The sequence below is a fragment of the Camelina sativa genome, chromosome 12 (genome assembly GCF_030686135.1).
Source record: "Camelina sativa cultivar CO46 ecotype springtype chromosome 12, ASM3068613v1".
In the NCBI taxonomy this organism is placed as follows: domain Eukaryota; kingdom Viridiplantae; phylum Streptophyta; class Magnoliopsida; order Brassicales; family Brassicaceae; genus Camelina; species Camelina sativa.
The window spans coordinates 15,800,277-15,814,252 of record NC_141891.1 but is presented as its reverse complement, the minus strand read 5'-3'; the positions used below and the strand labels follow the sequence as shown (position 1 = coordinate 15,814,252).

Genomic DNA, 13,976 nt, shown 5'->3' with positions numbered 1-13,976 from the left:
TTATCTTTTTTTCTTATAAAGATTTCCAAGATTTGGAGACAGATTCACGAGTCAACATATGTTGATACAGATCTAAAAATCATGAAAAAGAGGGTTTAACAATTATGTAGTTCTGATTGCTGATATATAATCGGAGTTTAGGTGTATAGTATTTATAGGGTGAACATTAGGTTGAGGAAATAAACATTTCCAAGCAAAAAAAAAATCTGATTTAATAACTAATTAGGGAGTAAATCATTGTAGTTTGTTTTTTAAGGAATATGGTAGGGATATGATATCTTTTGGTATTGAAATTTGTTTATTTAATTTGATTGTTAACATATGTTATAAAGGAAAATAATCGAAATTAATTTTTGGAAATCGAAAATCTCGGCTGATTTTTTAGCAATTAATAGATTATTTATTACGCAGATTTTTTGGAAATTTGTTTTCAAAAATCGGAATATTAGTATTATTTAAATTAATACCAAGTTAATATTTAATAATTTAATACAATGGCAGTTTTGTAAATAGGTGGCAACTCTAGGATTTATTTGCTAAATGTACTTGAAAAATGTATATATAGATATGTCGGTTTGAGTTTATAAAAGAAGATTAAAGTTAAGATTTTACAATTAAACGAAATGATATTTTGGTTTGGTTCTATAAAAGTGTGGTTAGGGTTTAGATTTTACAATTAGAAAAAAATGATATGTTGGTTAGAGTTTTATTTTTTTAACACTAAAACTGCATTAATTATGGAAGAGTTGTTACAGAGTTGAAAATAGATTGGATACAAAATGGGATAGTTAAATAAATTCTTCGGTCTGTTGCTGCATTATGTTGAGCTTTAGCTAGCTTATCTGCAAGGGTATTCGCTTCGCGTGCAGTCCACTTAAATTCAATGGGCTCAAAACATGATGCCCATCCTTTGATCTCTTCAAGCCAATTGTATATGTCAAACCGAGTTTTATCCTCATGTAAGTATTTAACCAAAGACTGGCAGTCACCTTCAAAGATCACCTTTCTATAGCCACTCAGCCATGATTGTTTCATTGCAAGACAAAGACTTTGGCATTCAGCTTCAAGGGCTGTCGATACCATCATTCCGTGAAAAAGATATGTTCTGTAGTTTCTATCTCTGTAGTACATCGTTTGCAATAGTCATCTGATGATATATGTCTCCGATTTAGTCCAGCTCCTGTAGCCAAAGCATTTGAAAGTAGACGCCATAAGAAGTGTTTAAATTTTGGTGGAGTTCTCGTTTTCCAGAATTCACTCTTGAGCAAAGGGTCTCCATCTGGTGGTCGAGCATCAAAGAGTAGATCCGGATGATGAGTTGCAAGCCAGTAGCCTGATTTCACAGTGTATAAACCAGTTTTTGTATAGTGCCATCCTAGATAATCATTGTGTTGCCACCTACTAATCTTGGTTGATAGGATTGTATTGACATCCTCTACATGGACTCTGGCTTGTACCAACGGAACATTCCAGCCACTTTTATCAGGAAGTAAGAGATCTTCTACAGTAGGGGTGTCATCCAAAAGGTGTATAGGAGCTTTCCGTGGTGGCCGTGGGGGGTGAATAGGCAGCCAAGGGTCTGTCCAGGTTTGTATTTGATGTCCATCACCAACAATGTAACGTAAACCTTTCCTTAGTAAGTCTCGTCCAAGGAGTATTGACTGCCAACCGAAAGATGGCTGAACTCCCCTGTTGGCATTGAGGATACAAGAACTTGCAAAATATCTTCCTCTCAGAACACGCGACAGCAAACTATTGGGGTTTTGTAGTATTCTCCAGGCCTGTTTCGCTAATAACGCCTCATTGAACTTCTCTATGTCTCTAAAGCCAAGGCCACCTTCTTTTTTCGAATATTTCCTACGGTCCCATGCTACCCAGTGTGTTGCCTTGCCGTGTTGTTGAGAGTTCCACCAGTAGTGTGCAATTAATCTTTCAATATCTTCACAAATACCTTTAGGGAGTTTAAAACAATTCATGGTATAGACTGGCATGGCAAGTGCAAGGGCTTTCAGAAGAATCTCCTTACCACCTTGGGAGAGGAATTTGTTACTCCAGCCTTTTGTCTTACCCCGAACATTTTCAATAATGTATTGGAAAAGCTCAATCTTCTTGCGTCCAAACTGTTCTGGAAGCCCCAGATATTTGCCACAACCTCCCTCATTGTGTATTTGCAGAAACCGTCTTAACTGTGTTTTGGTTGATTCTCTAACCCTTTTTCCAAACGTTATGGCTGATTTCCTGACATTTACTTGTTGTCCTGATGCTCTCTCATATTGTGTTAGGATTTCTTTGATTGCCACGCAGGAGCCTAGGTTAGCTTGGCAGAAGAACAGAGAGTCATCAGCAAATAGAAGGTGAGTGATTGGAGGACTACCATTACTGATCTTGATTCCTCTAATTTCTCCTTTCCGCTCAGCTCACTTCATCAAGTGGCTTAGAACTTCAGCACAGAGGATAGACAAGTATGGTGATAGCGGATCACCTTGGCGTATTCCTCTCTCAGGTTGAATAAAGCCTTGGGGATTACCGTTGATGTTAACCGAAAAAGTTGGTGTACGAACACATGTCATAATCCATTGTATCCATTTAGCATCAAAACCAAATCTGAACATCGTTTCTTGCAAGAAATCCCACTCCAGTCTATCATAGGCCTTAGTGATGTCCGTCTTGATCGCTAGAAAAGAGTTTGCACATCGCCGTTTAACTTTGAGGGCATGAATAAGCTCATGTGCTATGAGCACATTGTCGGTAATGACTCTTCCCGGTATAAAAGCTGCTTGTTCTTCAGAAATAATGGCATTCAGATGCTGTTTGAGTCTTGATACCAAGATTTTGGATATGATTTTGTAACTAACATTGCAGAGAGCTATCGGCCTGAATTCACTCATATGTCGGGCACCTTCTGTTTTTGGAATTAGACAGATATTAGTATGGTTGAGTGATGTATCAAAAGCCCCGCTGGTGAAGAACTCATTGACTTCATGAATGATTGCTTCCTTAGTTGTCTCCCAGAAATGTTGGTAAAAACCTCATGTGAACCCATCAGGACAAGGAGCTTTTGTGGCTCCTATAGCAAATATCGCACTCTGTATTTCCTCTTCAGTAACAGGTTTCGTAAGGTCATCATTTATCTATGTTGTTACTCTGGATTCGAAGTCATGGAAAACGTGATAGTGATTGTTCTGTGGTGACAATTCACTCTTAAAGAGACTGGTAAAATACTGTTGTGCCACAGAGCCTATATCTGAATCTCTGCAGTGCTCATTTCCCATATCATCAAGAATAGAATATAACCTGTTCCTGGCCGTATGACTCTTTGCAGTAGCAAAGAAATACTTTATGTTACGGTCTCCAGAGGACATCCATTGTTTTCTACTCTTAACACGCCAGAATTCTTCCTCATTTGCATAAGCAGAAAATAATTTCTGTCGAAGATTCTGTATTTGTTGAGTCGGAGCTCTATCAGTATGTGCTTTGTCTATCAGCGATTCCAGAACTGTGATCTCATCTCTTGAATTTGATCTGTTGCAGCGTTTCAATTGTGATATTGCTTTTCTACAAGCTCGCAACCTATTACTTAAGTTGGTAATATTCCCCTGGTTACTACGGTTCCATCCTTGGTTCACTACTGCACTAAACCTATCTCTATTTGACAATCTATTGTCATAAAAAAACTGTCCTCTCCTGGGGTTGAAATCATTAGTTATAGTGGTTACAACCGGTCTATGATCACTCTGGATGAGCTCCAAAAATTCAGTATGAGAAGCTGGGAACTGTGATATGCTCAAATTTACCCTAGAGCTACTCTCTCAAATTAAGAGATCACTGCAGTACTTAGGGGTCGAATTCCAAAAGGACTCAAGACTACACAATAAATTATAGAGTTTTTCAATTATGCTAAACAAATTAAATTAAAATTGAAATAGCAATGCAAAATATTAAATAAAGCTGTTGTAAATTCAGAATATCAAAAAGCTAGGCCTAGGGAATTTCTCAGGTAATTATGAAATATTAAATCAGGAAATAAATAGGATTTAAACAATTAAGAACAGATCTAGAACTCTAAACACTTTTGTAAATTAAATCAGTTCTCATTGCAAATAATATCTAAATTTTAAAACCAGAAAATCCAAATCTCTTTGTAAAATTCTAGGTTAAAAATCAGCAATAAAATCAAGTTTAGATTGTTCACAAAATTATTAAATCAAATCTCTTTGCAAGAAATAATTTTGCTCATCAAAAGGTTTTATCAGGAAAATCAATTATATTATCATATCAATTTATTTTCCTAAAGTATTAATTCTAGATGGCCAATCAAGGATTAATATGAAGAACAACCTAAGATGAAGATCTAGATAGATAATGAATCCTAAATAATCAGATCTAATAATTCATAAAATCCCTGTGAAAAACCCTAAACCTAACAAGTAAACTACTCAGACATAATCATTGAAGAACAAAACATCTTTCTGAATAATAAGCAATTGAGATTATAAAGAGTAAGAAGGAGTTCAAGAATTATTCTCTACAAAGCAGATCTGATCTCTCTCTCTCCAAAGCTCTCCAAATCTCACAGGGTTGCAGGAAAAATAAAACTTGATAGAATAAAACTTAAGGGTTTGCAAAAACCTAAAAACTATATATATATATATATATATATATATATATATATATATGTGTCCTAAAACACGTCAGGAACTTATGTTGCAATTTTGGAAGACTTTGGGCAACTTTTGTAAATTTTCCAAAACTTGGGTCTTGAGTCGGCAGAGAGGGGTGTCGATCGATGCTCCCTTATGTGGTGTCGGTCGATGCTCCTCATAGGATCAGACTCCAAATTGATTTCCTCCGAATTGATGCTCCAAAATGATCCAAATTGCTCTATTTTGCTCCTTTCATGCCAAAATCCTAGAAAACCTGTAAAGACTCAAAAACATCCTAGAAAACAAATCAAAAGACTCTAAAAGACTCCTTATATCATGGTTAAAAACCACAAAAACCATGATATATCAACTCCCCCAGACTTAGCCTTTGCTTGCCCTCAAGCAAAACAGAAACTTAGACCGGTGAAAGAGGTTTGAAAACAGGGAACTCACTCAATTGCATGATGATTCTTATTCACACTCTTCATTTACCTGACTCAAGAACTTACTTCTTATACTCAACCATGATAAGCATCAACATTCCTTACTCAAATCCCACAATCCCTTGGAATCTCTGAAATCTCCATTGTCATCTCATTAGTCTATAATAAAGCACAAATAAGGTGAATTCTTACCTTGGGTGTATTGATTAGTGGTATATGGACTCTTTTCAGGCCAAGACATTCTTCTTACATCTCCTTTCCTCTCATTTTTCTCACTTCCATTATTTTATTTTTTTTTTTTAAATCAAAGGTGTAAGCGAATACCGGGGTCATCGGTAATTTACCTACCCCTCGCTTCCAAGCTTTGTGTGATCATTTGACTCAAGAGTAGAATAATGAGGTCACTGGTAATTTACCTACCTCTCTAAACTGATCAAAATCATCTCATCTTTTATTCTTTTTTTTTGTTTCTTAAAGCACTGAAGGGAAGAGAGAGGGGAGACATACTTTGAAAAATTGCACTGTCTTGTATGGCCTGAAGAAGAAGTCTAGTCCACTGATGTCCAACCCCAAAGTAAGAGATTAAATCCGGTTAAAATCCTGATAAAGGTTGAGACAACGTTAGATCAATCAGATATCCATTGAATAAGGGCTTTCAGGATTGTTAATAAGGCTCACGGTCTTTCTAAGCTTCAGTTCTGAGATCAAGCATAAACAAGTAATCATTAGAGTGTTAGCCAAATAAGAGAAATCATTAGTCAAGATCATAATTCCCAAAGACAAAAAGAAAATTTTTGAAAAATTTGACTCAAACTTTATGGTTTTGACTGACACAACTGAAACTCAAAAACAGAAAACATAGTTAGTAACTAACCTCCCCCAGACTTAAACAACACTGTCCCCAGTGTTATCAAGTAAGAGGAAAGCTAAAAGAAAAATAAAATAAATAAAAATCAAAATAAATAGAAAAAGAAAAACCTACCAGTAGGTTGCCTCCCACTAAGCGCTTGTTTTCAGTCATTAGCTTGACTGTATTGGAGCTCAGGCATCCGGTGGATCAGAACGTGGCATTGAAATCCTCTTCATCCAAGGTGGTGTATAAGCTTTAGGTGCATGAGGTCTGCCAAGGATGTTAGGAACAGGACCAGGGCGGGATTTTAGGGATGGGTTTGCCTCTTTTTAGCCCTGCAAAATCATCAACAGAAGAAACAAGCGCTCTACGATAATCTCGTGGCTTAGTTAACTGCAAAACAGTTTTTATCTCTTTGAAATTCTTGTTGATGATAGGAGAAGGTTTAGGTGAAGAAGATACATACCTTGGCTTTACCTGCGGACTCTGGAGTGTGGATTGATGACTCTTCTGTTTGGGAACAGGTTTCTGACTTGGAGCATCAGTTTTGGACAAGCTTTGTCGCGGTCGTGGAGGGGTGTCGATCGATACCCTCTTGGTGGCATCGATCGACACTGAGCCTGATGCTCGTGAATTTGCTTCTCTGCAGCTTATCTGAGCAATCTTCTCAACAGAAAACGTCTGTTCATCAATGGTAGGAGCTCTCCTCAGTTTATCCATCTCAAAACTCATACTCAAACCATCCACATTCAGTGCTATGTGTCCCTTCTGCACATCAATGATGGCACCAGCTGTAGCCAAGAAAGATCTTCCTAAGATGAGAGGATCTTTAGGCTCTTGATCATACTTCAGCACCACAAAGTCAGTGGGAATCATGAAGTTTCAAACCTTAACTGGAATATCCTCTAAAACACCTTCAGGAGTTCTTCTGGATCGATCAGCTAGGATTAGAGAAATCTGAGTTGGCTTGAATTTTGTCATCCCAAGTCTCACAGCAACAGAATATGGCATCAAGTTGATACTGGAACCAAGATCACAGAGTGAGTGAGAGAACCTTCCTGCGGAGATTGAGCAATCAAGAACAAAGCTTCCAGGATCTGGTAACTTCTTAGCAGTTAGGCCTGGGAATTTGAACCGAACTGATTTGTCCGAACCGAACCGAACCAAGATTTGGACAAATCGGTTCGGTTTCTGTTAATTAAATAAACCGATCGGAAAGATTTTAATTAGGCTCGGTTAACCGAGATTTTCGGTTCAGTTTGCTTGAACCAAACGGTTAACCGGAAAAAGAAAACCCTAATCTAATTTTTCTAACTAGCCGCCATTGACTCTTCTTCATCAGTTACTCTTTTGATTTTTCTTCACTTCTTCTTCTTTTTCTTCAATTCACCATCTCTATCATCTTTCATTCTTCATCATCATCTTCTTCTTCTTCTTCGATTCATCATGTTCCTCGTTTACGATTCTTCTTCTTCCATATATTATTATTATCATCTTCATCATCTCTTCTTCTGTATTTACATTCTTCTTCTCCTCTTCCTTATCCTTTGACTTCTATACCGCAAGCTTCGGCTTTTGAGATCTCGCCGCTGTTGCCTCCACGAATCTCCACTCATGGGTTCTCCTTCTCTCTGTTTTTTTACGAATCTCCATGAATCGCCGCTGTTGTCTCGACTCCTCTCAGTTTTTTTTGTTTTTTTTTTTTTTTTTTTTTTGTTTTTGTGTGTCAATGGGCTATTTTTCTGCAAGCCCAACAATCAAAAACATATTTAGCCCAAAATTATTAAACCAAAATAACCGAATTGCAAAAACTGAAATAACCGTGTCCAAACCAAACCGATCGATTAGTCAGTTAGATTCGGTAGAGATTTCAGATTCCGAATAAACAGATAACCGAAAAAACCAACCCGAATTACCCGAATAAACCGAATTTGCAGGCCTATTAGCAGTCCTACATTGAACAATTGCACTCACTTCCTTAGAGACAACCACCTTCTGCTTTCTCTCCTTCTTCCTCTGAACAGGCTAGTTCAACAGAATTGCACTAACATCCTTAGTTAACAAGGCTCCTTCTTCAGGGCTCAAACCATTGGATACCATTCTCTTCACATAGCGCTTTAGTGGTGGTGAAAGCTTCACTGCATCAATCAATGGCATCTCAATCATCACCTTGTCCATCATTGCCTTGCATCTAGCTTCCTCAAGCTCCTGCTTAGACTTTCTTGGCTTGGGAAAAGGAACCTTAGGCTTGTAGACCCTTTCAGCAGCTGGAACCTGAGATTTTGCGGTTTCTGGGCTCGTCTGAGAGGAGTGTCGACCGACACCCAGGTGGTGTCGATCGACACCAACATCTGGAGTTGAGAGATTGGTCGATTTCTCTTCTTTTTCTGCAGAAGCAATTTCACCATCATCTTCATCTCTCACTGATATGGCATTGCAAGCATGTCTGGGGTTTGACTCAGTTCTTGCTGGAAGAACACTCTCTTGCCGTTTAACAGACCCAGCAGTCTGTGCAACTTGAATCTCCAGCTTCTTAACATGAACATTCAATGCATCAATCTTCCCATTCAGCTCAGTGTAGACATTGTCAATCTTCCCATTGAATGTCAATGTCAATTGCTCTTGTCCTTGCAAAAGCTGCTCAAGCATGGCTTCCATTCTACTCTCTGAAGAATTCTTAGGAGGTGGAGACTGATAAGATGAGTTCCCATATGTCCTTGTATAGCCATTGTTCTTTTGTTGCTGCTGATACTCTGGCTTGGAAGTGTAGCCTGAAGAGTTCCCACTGTAAGGCCTATTGCCTTACTGATTTCCAAACCGCTGTCCCTGATTCCCATACACATACACATCTTCCTCTTGGTGTCCTTGATCAGGTTCTGGCTCATATGTCTCAACCTCATCAGCAAAATGAACAGATTTCTTACCCATAAGGAGATTATGCACTGAATCCAGCTTAGCATTAACAGAAGCTAACTGGTTTGAATCAAATCCTCCATGCAATCTCTTCCTTTCAGCATCTGCTCCCTTAGTGCTATTGCTAGAAGCCAAATTCTCAATCAAAACTTCAGCATCTTCTGGAAATCTTGTTTTGGAATTCCCATGACTTGCATCATCCAAAGCTAACTGATACTTCCAGTCACACCCTCTGAAAAAGATACTTAGCAATTGTACCCTTGAAAACCCATGGTGTGGACAATCCCTCTGATAAGCTTTGAATCTCAGCCAAGCTGCCTTGAAAGCTTCATCTGGTCTTTGCTTGAAAGTGGATAGCTTGACTCTCAACTCATCTGACATTGCATCATCATAGAAATGGTTGAGGAAAGCCACTTTGACTTGTTGCCAAGATGTCAAAGATCCAGCTGGCAACTGCTTCAACCACTGAGATGCCTCTCCTGCAAGTGAGTATGGGAAGAGCTTGCAGAATATGAAGTCCTCAGTCACTCCATTAGCCTTGATACTGGTCACAAGATCCTCAAAATGCTCAATATGGTCCAGAGGCTTCTCAATGGGCAAAGCAGAGAAAGGTCTTTGTCCAACCAGTTGGAAGTAAGCAGGCTTCAGCTCAAAGTCATTCCTCTAGAATGGTGGAGGAACAATCACAGACCGGTTCTCATACACAAGATCAGCCCGGTTGTAGTCAGCAATGGTCCTGATCAGATCCCGGTTTTGGTCCTATCTTCGAACTGGGTTCTGGATGTAGTTTGCAGCTCCACGTCCGTCTGCCGAACCTGGGTGTCGATCGATGCCACCTGGTTGGTGTCGATCGACACCAAGGTTCGGCTCATCAACGACGACAGCTTGCTGATTCACGACAGCCTGCTCGTTGACAACAGGTTCATCAATCATGTTTCCTTCTACATCAAGCTTTTGGCCCTGCTCATTGCGCAAGTGGCCCTCTTGATCTCTCAAAACACCAGCCTCATTACGCATCAGAATGATCGTATTAACCATCTTCAGAGATTTAGCTGCTGTTCTGTTCTCACGCTCAAGTTTTCCCAACTCTTGGTTTGACAAATTCACAGTAGGACCAGACTTGTTGCTCCTTGTGTGAGGTCTAGGAGGCATGCACCTGAAACACCAAAGAGAGGAAAAACCAAAACGTGTAAGTAAAAAAATAAAAATAAAATATTTAGACAAAATCTAAAACTCAAATCTAATGGTAGATCAAAGAGTCCCCGGCAACGGCGCCAAAATTTGATATGCTCAAATTTACCCTAGAGCTACTCTCTCAAATTAAGAGATCACTGCAGTACTTAGGGGTCGAATTCCACAAGGACTCAAGACTACACAATAAATTATAGAGTTTTTCAATTATGCTAAACAAATTAAATTAAAATTGAAATAGCAATGCAAAATATTAAATAAAGCTGTTGTAAATTCAGAAGATCAAAAAGCTAGGCCTAGGAAATTTCTCAGGTAATTATGAAAATATTAAATCAGGAAATAAATAGGATTTAAACAATTAAGAACAGATCTAGAACTCTAAACACTTTTGTAAATTAAATCAGTTCTCACTGCAAATAATATCTAAATTTTAAAACCAGAAAATCCAAATCTCTTTGTAAAATTCTAGGTTAAAAATCAGCAATAAAATCAAGTTTAGATTGTTCACAAAATTATTAAATCAAATCTCTTTGCAAGAAATAATTTTGCTCATCAAAAGGTTTTATCAGGAAAATCAATTATATTCTCATATCAATTTATTTTCCTAAAGTATTAATTCTAGATGGCCAATCAAGGATTAATATGAAGAACAACCTAAGATGAAGATCTAGATAGATAATGAATCCTAAATAATCAGATCTAATATTTCATAAAATCCCTGTGAAAAACCTTAAACCTAACAAGCAAACTACTCAGACATAATCATTGAAGAACAAAACATCTTTCTGAATAATAAGCAATTGAGATTATAAAGAGTAAGAAGGAGTTCAAGAATTCTTCTCTACAAAGCAGATCTGATCTCTCTCTCTCTCCAAAGCTCTCCAAATCTCACAGGGTTGCAGGAAAAATAAAACTTGATAGAATAAAACTTAAGGGTTTGCAAAAACCTAAAAACTATATATATATATATATATATATATATATATATATATATATATATATATATATATATATATGTCCTAAAACACGTCAGGGACTTATGTTACAATTTTGGAAGACTTTGGGAAACTTTTGTAAATTTTCCAAAACTTGGGTCTTGAGTCGGCAAAGAGGGGTGTCGATCGATGCTCCCTTATGTGGTGTCGGTCGATGCTCCTCATAGGATCAGACTCCAAATTGATTTCCTCTGAATTGATGCTCCAAAATGATCCAAATTGCTCTATTTTGCTCCTTTCATGCCAAAATCCTAGAAAACCTGTAAAGACTCAAAAACATCCTAGAAAACAAATCAAAAGACTCTAAAAGACTCCTTATATCATGGTTAAAAACCACAAAAACCATGATATATCAAACTGGGCTAGCCATTCATTATTGGCCATTGTTCTATCTAGACAGCATGCTACATCATGTGAATAGCGTTTGCCTGACCATGAGAAAGGATCACCGTGATGTTTCAAATCATGAAAGTCACAAGCCTGAATCATATTTCTGAACTCTGCAAAAGAACTCTCAGGACGAGCAGGGCCACCTCTCTTTTCATGGTTACCCCTGATTTCATTAAAATCTCCTATAGCCATCCATGGACCAGTTCTATTTACTGCAATTCTTTCCAATCTTTCCCAAATCAAGTGTCTAAGAGATGGATTTGGATTGCCATACACACAAGACAAGTAGAAACCAAATCCATTAATTTTAACATAAGTGTCTACAAGATTTGGGGATTGAAAAAGAACTGAAACAGAAATATTACTATGCCATAAAAGAGCTATGCCACCACTTAAACCTACAGGGGGAACTGTTACTACACGGTCATACCCTAACTCAGCACACACAGACCTAACTGCATCATCTCCTTGCTTTGTTTCCAATAGGCATATGATGTCTGGAGAGTAAATTTTCTTAATCTCCTTTAGACGTCGAACTGCAAGGTCATTGCCTAGTCCTCTACAGTTCCAAGCGGTTGTCCTCATGGGGGAAGTGGTGGTTCAGGGCCCACCGCGCCTCGTTCAAGTCGTTGGGGAGGCAAGTTGTCTCCCGAGATGGTCACAGAGTCTCCAACATCCATACGTGCAGAGCTTTCTGGCCTGTCTGTGTACTCAAGATAGTCTTCTCGCTTACGCTTACCATTTGCCTTCGAGTCTTCAGCAGTTAGGATCTTCGAGTGTTGTTGGTTGTGAGTAGGAGGAGGATCATTCATAGTGTGATTGCCAGGGTCGACATCATCATGTTGGAGGTCTTCATCATTGAGAGCTTCCTCTTGGAATTCAACGTTTTGCATTGGCTCGTTTCTTTGGTCAGCTTCGACTTGTTCCTCCTCATCTAACTCACGGATGATCACACCCCCATGTTGATGACCATCAGGTGGTAAACCTTCATCATCATCAGGGTCTTCATGAGGTTCGTCCCCTCCATTTTGCAGGATACATGCTCCGGTATCATGAGTTAACATACCGCAGACTTCACAGAAACCACGGAGCCTTTCAAATCTGAATCGCATGAGAGTATTGACACCATTGCGGAATTGGAAATGTCGCTGGAAACGGAGAGGGAGATGAATATCCCAATGAATCTGTACTCGTACGAACTCCACTCGAGCAGCCGCTTCAGCATCATAGTCCACATCCATGAGGTTGCCAATTGAACGACCAATGTAGGAAATGACCTCACGATTGAGATACTGGAAGGGGATGCCACGGATTTGAATCCAGAAAGGAATGAAATCCATTAGAGGTGGGTTGTCATTCGGGAACCATCGCTGAAGAACCAGCATGCGATCATTGAAGGCCCAAGGGCCACGGCGGAGGACCAATTCAAGTTCTTCTTCAGTCGGGAAGATGAATTGGAAGTTGTTGTAGAGAACAGAGCACAAAACTCTGTTCTCTACAGTTGTTGCCACCCACAATTCGGCCATGAATCAATCCAGCTTGACACCAGATTCGAGGCATCGACGCAATGATAGAGCGAAGGTTTTGACGACGAGGCATGACAGGACGACCCATGAGGATAAACCAATTTTCTGCTGCTGCAACAGCAACAACATCCGCCGGAATTGCAACAGGGGCATCATCCGCTCCCAAATTGATGTCTTGGACCGCTCTTCTCAGATTATCAGCCATAAGAAAAAGAACATTGTAATAACAGAGTGGGAAGGTTGTAATTGTTGATATCGGGATAGAAGTGTGTATCTTGTGATGATCTCTCAGGAGGCTTTTATAGAGGTATATTCGAGTGATAACCGTTCCATGAGCATCACGAAGATAAAGGTGCTTCGTGGAGATAACCACCATCAAAACGTGGAGGAACTGCTCCACGACGCCGGCGCAACTGTCACAAACCGCCCTCCAAGGGACGGATTTGAAGATCGAAAACCAGAAAATAACCGTCTGAAATATCGCATTCGCAATCGCCTTTTCTCTCATTTTTTATTACACACTTTTAAGTTGTTCTTTTTTTCATTTATTTTAACATTAAATTATTGGTTAGAGTTTATAAAAGAAAATTAAGGTTAAGTTTTTACAATTAAACAAAATTATATTTTTGTTTAGTTTTCTAAAAGTGTGGTTAGAGTTTAGATTTTACAATTAGATGAAATTATATGTTGGTTTGACTTTATAAAAAAATGATTAAAGTTTAGATTTTATAACTAAAAACTATAAAAAAAATGTTAAGGTTAATTATTAAAAAATCAAACGTAAGATTTTTTATCTTATTAAATTATGTTGATTTATTTTAATTATCTTATTTAGATAATATTAATTATTTTAGTTAGCTTGGATTAATTACATGGTAAATTTTGATTGGGTACTTAAAATTAATGGAGTGAATAAGAGAGATTCACGTTTAAGGGTGTGAACCCAAGAAAATTGTTCATTTACTAATTGTTTCCAAAATTCGTTAAAAACCCATCTATGATTCCCATAAGTTTTGTTTGTGATT

At 38.3% G+C, this 13,976-nt stretch overlaps 2 protein-coding genes across 2 annotated transcripts; both read right to left on the bottom strand.

Moving 5' to 3' along the window:
• Positions 1 to 1,082: 1,082 nt before the first annotated feature.
• Positions 1,083 to 12,010, bottom strand: LOC147930572 (uncharacterized). Its single transcript, XM_087476937.1, has 4 exons — positions 11,379 to 12,010; positions 3,144 to 3,684; positions 2,483 to 3,005; positions 1,083 to 2,317 (listed from the first exon to the last, which is right to left on the bottom strand). The coding sequence occupies exons 1-4, from the start codon at positions 12,008 to 12,010 to the stop codon at positions 1,083 to 1,085; spliced, it is 2,931 nt and encodes a 976-aa protein (XP_087333063.1).
• LOC147930571 (uncharacterized) lies at positions 12,007 to 13,156 on the bottom strand. The gene is made up of 2 exons (XM_087476936.1): positions 12,933 to 13,156; positions 12,007 to 12,892 (listed from the first exon to the last, which is right to left on the bottom strand). The coding sequence occupies exons 1-2, from the start codon at positions 13,154 to 13,156 to the stop codon at positions 12,007 to 12,009; spliced, it is 1,110 nt and encodes a 369-aa protein (XP_087333062.1).
• Between the last annotated feature and the right edge of the window lie 820 nt (positions 13,157 to 13,976).

Bases quoted from the DNA above. Each gene is read 5' to 3' on its own strand.
- LOC147930572 (XM_087476937.1), bottom strand. From the start codon at position 12,010: ATGAGGACAACCGCTTGGAACTGTAGAGGACTAGGCAATGACCTTGCA. The intron at 3,685-11,378 runs GTTTTTGTGGTT...TTTCAACCCCAG, and splicing joins GCCCAGTTTGATATATCATG to GAGAGGACAGTTTTTTTATG. The intron at 3,006-3,143 runs GTAACAACATAG...CATTTCTGGGAG, and splicing joins TCCATGACTTCGAATCCAGA to ACAACTAAGGAAGCAATCAT.
- LOC147930571 (XM_087476936.1), bottom strand. From the start codon at position 13,156: ATGGCTGATAATCTGAGAAGAGCGGTCCAAGACATCAATTTGGGAGCG. The intron at 12,893-12,932 runs CAACAACTGTAG...CTCTGTTCTCTA, and splicing joins CATGGCCGAATTGTGGGTGG to CAACAACTTCCAATTCATCT.